The 4,047-nt window shown below is 53.7% G+C and overlaps 1 protein-coding gene across 1 annotated transcript; it reads right to left on the bottom strand.

The window, feature by feature from the left end:
• Nucleotides 1–1,006: 1,006 nt before the first annotated feature.
• Nucleotides 1,007–1,924, bottom strand: LOC118086071 (E3 ubiquitin-protein ligase RNF167-like). Its single transcript, XM_035117313.2, has one exon. It carries the CDS (start codon nucleotides 1,922–1,924, stop codon nucleotides 1,007–1,009), a length of 918 nt encoding a protein of 305 aa, XP_034973204.1.
• Nucleotides 1,925–4,047: the final 2,123 nt, after the last annotated feature.

Below are 4,047 nucleotides of genomic sequence, written 5' to 3' on the forward strand. Positions count from 1 at the left end.
TATCAAACTGCTTGGTTGGCAGGAGCTGGGACAGAGCGACGGGAGCTCACCCCGTCACGGGGATTTGAACCGCCGACCTTCCGATCAGCAAGCCCAAGAGCAGGCACCCCCAAACTGCGGCCCTCCAGATGTTTTGGCTTACAACTCCCATGATCCCTAGCAAACAGGACCAGTGGTCGGGGATGATGGGAATTGTAGTCCAAAACATCTGGAGGGCCGAAGTTTGGGGATGCCTGCCCAAGAGGCTCAGTGGTTTAGACCACAGCGCCACCCTTCCTGATAGGGGAGTTGCTCCAGCTCCTTGATCATTTCAGTTGCCCTTTTTTGAACCTCTCCCAGGTCTGCGTGAACCACCCACCCACCCACAATTTGCAGGGGGTGCTGGATTTGCTTCGCTCCGCCCCCAGACAGAGCACCAGGGGAGGATGAGCCGGTGCCTCTCAGGTGGGCTATTGGCCAGTGAGGATGGAGGCTGCATCAGGCCGGCAGAATTCCTCCCCAGTGGTCACCAACAAGCAAGCCGTGTGGGATTACCCAACCAAGGCTTGAGTTGGAATCTGGGGCACAAACTCCATAAACGGTAATGTCTTTCCTCACTTTCCCCACACTGCAGGGGGATTTCCTGCCCCCATCTTGGAATATTAACAGCCAGGTGCTTTCAGGCCGCCCTTACCTCATTGAACTACTTGACACCTCACCTGCTTGCCAAGGTGTCACCCATCCACCTGGGTTCACCTCCTCCAGACCGCCAGAGCTTCCAAGAGACATGCACTTTTATTTATTATTATTTTTTGAGAAAAAAAAGAAGGAAAAACCCACCCAAACCCTGGGCACACATCTGTACCTAATTCTGAAATGTAAACACAGAATCTCAATAAAAGGAAGGGGACAACGGCTGATGTTTGGGAGAATTTTGTTGTTTCTGATATTTCGTGTTGGGCCTCCCTCCTTCCGTCTCCTCCTCCTCCTCCTCTTCCTTCATCCAGCGGTATCCCGCGTGGCGTGCCTAGATCACAACGTCCACCTTCTGCTTGCAAATGGGGCAGGTCTTCCCGTTCCTGGGCTGGATGAGGAGCCAGGTGTTGATACAGGTGCTGTGATAGGCATGGGAGCACGGCAGAATCTTCAGCTTCTCTCCCTCCTCGTAATCCGCCATGCAGATCACGCACAGGTCGTAGCTGTCGCCTCTTCTGAAGGTCTTCACCCTGATGCCTCGTCTCCGCCGGTACCACTTCATGCAGCCGGCGAAGACCAGGCCGCTGACTGCCAAGCTCAAGAGGATCACGAACCCAAACTCTCGGAGGAATTCCACAATCAGTTGTTGGGTGCAGTAGCCCGGCCAGAACTGTAGGTAATGGTGAGCTGGGTCCCAAACAGAGAGGTCCGTGTCATCATCCCAGCAGGGATTGTAATAGCCATGAGGCACCACTGTTGTGACCTTGGTGCCGTTCCCAGAACGCACCAGCCCCCTCAGCACCTTGGAGGCGGACCCACCAATGAAGAGGGACGGAATCAAGATCTTCCTATCCTTTGAGTCTTCTATCTCAACAGCCATGCTCAGAAGCAAATCGGAGTAGAAGTTGTAGATGACTGCCGCCCGGTAGCCAGCTTGCTGGGCATGGAAGACCTTGAGGTCAAAGGCACATCCATATCGACGGATGAGGGCAATGTAGCCCAGCGGAGACGACTTAGGAACTGGAGGGGCTATTAGGGGGTGGCAGGCATTTGCGGGCACCACCTCGACAAGGTAGCCCGTCAGACCCAGCTGGGGGAGTGGAGGGCCGAAGCAAGCGGGGACAGCTTTGAAATCGAGGCAGGTGGAGTTCTGGGTGTAGACCAGGTAGACGAACGGCTTGGCCAAGGTGACCTCTAGAACCAGGGAAAAGGCCACCAGCGAAGGAGCAGAGAGAAGCGAGAGCTGCATCTTGGAGGTCACCTTCCGTGGACAAGGGTGGTGGGGTGGAGAGCTTGGTGGGAAATTCAGGTCTCACCTGCGCATCTTGGAGAGCTGGTTTGGGACCACGGAGGCAAGGCCAACAGCAAGGCACACGCTTCTCACAGGGATGGTTCCTTCTCCGGGACCAGCTTCCAAAAGAGCTTTTCAATCATAGATGTCAATCACCTCCTCCCCCCACCCCACACTTTCCACCACTTGCACCTCCGACCTTCTCAGCAATAGTTGTTTGGAAACTGCCTGGCCCCTTATGACATCACTCACTGACTACAACCCTGGCTGGTGAGCAGAGGAAAGATGGAGTGAGAGCGAACAATGCCACGGGACCCTCACACAAACGTAAGGAGAGCCTGGCTGTGTCAGGCCAGTGGGGGCATCCTGTTCAGCATCCTGTTCTCGCAGCGACCAACCAGGTATCCCACTGGGGAAGCCTGCAAGCAAGACCTGAGCACAAGAGCCCTCTCCCCTCCTGTGGTCTCCAGCAACTGGTTTTCAGAACTGCTTCAGAATAGCCCTTGTGGCTAGCAGCCTTTAGATCGTCATGAATTTATCTCAGCAACTCTTCCCCGTAGATCTTGCCCCAATAAGGCAGTTGTGAGTACCTCCTTTCCACAGTTCCTTAAATCTCCTCCTCTCCCGGGTCCTTCCCAAACAATCTGATACTTTTTCGTCTTGTTTGTCTCTGCTCTACCCTCTTCATGCCTCTTCTGGTCCTGAGAGACCGGCGGTGGGACTGGTCACAGCAGGAGGGGGAGAAACCCTGGATTCTTCAGCCGCCTGCCTTATCTCTGCCTCTTGGCCCCCTTCCTTTCCATCCCCATTTTCTGCCCCTAAGCCTGGACTTCCCTCTACTGCACCGTCTTCCTGATCACTAAACCCTGTTGCCTCTTCAGCTTCTACCACCTCCTCCTCCCAGGCTTCTCCCTCTGATCAGGACTCTGAGCCTTCTTCCCTTGGGGCTCCCCCAGCTGGTGTGCCCCCCCCACTTCTCAGCATCCAGCCAGTCCATGACACCACCTCAGCTAACAGGGTAATCGCTAGGGTGCTCCCAAGGGCGATTACACCATGTCTTCTGCTTTCTGTGCTCCAGCCTCTGCCTCTGTTTCGTGCCCGCCTGTCAAGAAATTGGAAGTGCCGTTTCTTTGCCCGGTAGCTGGGCCTGTGACGGTTGCTCCGGCTGCTTGAGGGTTCTCTCCCCTCTTCCCCAGGCCCCTCCGACCTCCCCTCCCTGCCCAGGCAATCTCCTCGCTAGTTCGGATTCTGATTTATTTAAATGTCAACAAGCCGCAGAGGAGATGCTGTCATGCCAGCGTAAGAGAGGAGCAATTACGGAGGGAAAGGGTCCCGCTTTGCCACTCCAAGGAAGAGCCAAACTCTGAAGGAGGGAGGCAACGGCCCTCCTTGAATTTTTAACCCATCCTCTGCCAAAGTTGTTCCTCTTTGGGGCAGCAGGGGCAGATCCGCACCACACATTTGACACACATTTAAAGCACTTGACTCCCCCCCCCCAAAGAATCCCTGTAGTTTTCACAAAGCTATACTATTTTCCACAACCCTAACAAACTACAGTTCCTATGGGCCATGTGCTTTAAATGCACATCACATGTGCTTTAAATGCGCAGTGTGGATCTACCCTAAGAAGCCAGGTTACAAGCAGCAGCAGTCAGAAATGCCAGGCGTTTTGAGCCTTTAAGAGACAACTTGCCTGGTCTGACACATGGGAAACCACCCGAGGTGAGCCAGAAGCTGAGAGCCAGGGACTATGAGACAAGTCGGGATTTGGGGGAGGGCGAGGGAATTGTTGTTCAATATCAGTTTCTGTTCCTCATTTTTCCAGTCTTTAAGTCCAGTTCTCATTAAAATTCATCAGCATCTTAGTACGGATTATTCTCCTAACCAACATATTTTTTGCATGCAGCTTTGACTAACGTATACATAGAATCATAGAATCGTAGAGTTGGAAGAGACCACAAGGGCCATCCAGTCCAACCCCCTGCCGAGCAGGAAACACCATCAAAGCATTCTTGACATATGCCTGTCAAGCCTCTGCTTAAAGACCTCCAAAGAAGGAGACTCCACCACACTCCTTGGTA

The sequence above is a fragment of the Zootoca vivipara genome, chromosome 6 (genome assembly GCF_963506605.1).
Source record: "Zootoca vivipara chromosome 6, rZooViv1.1, whole genome shotgun sequence".
NCBI lineage: Eukaryota > Metazoa > Chordata > Lepidosauria > Squamata > Lacertidae > Zootoca > Zootoca vivipara.

What these genes read in the sequence shown, in the direction of transcription:
- LOC118086071 (XM_035117313.2), bottom strand. Translation starts at nt 1,924, where the DNA reads ATGCAGCTCTCGCTTCTCTCTGCTCCTTCGCTGGTGGCCTTTTCCCTG.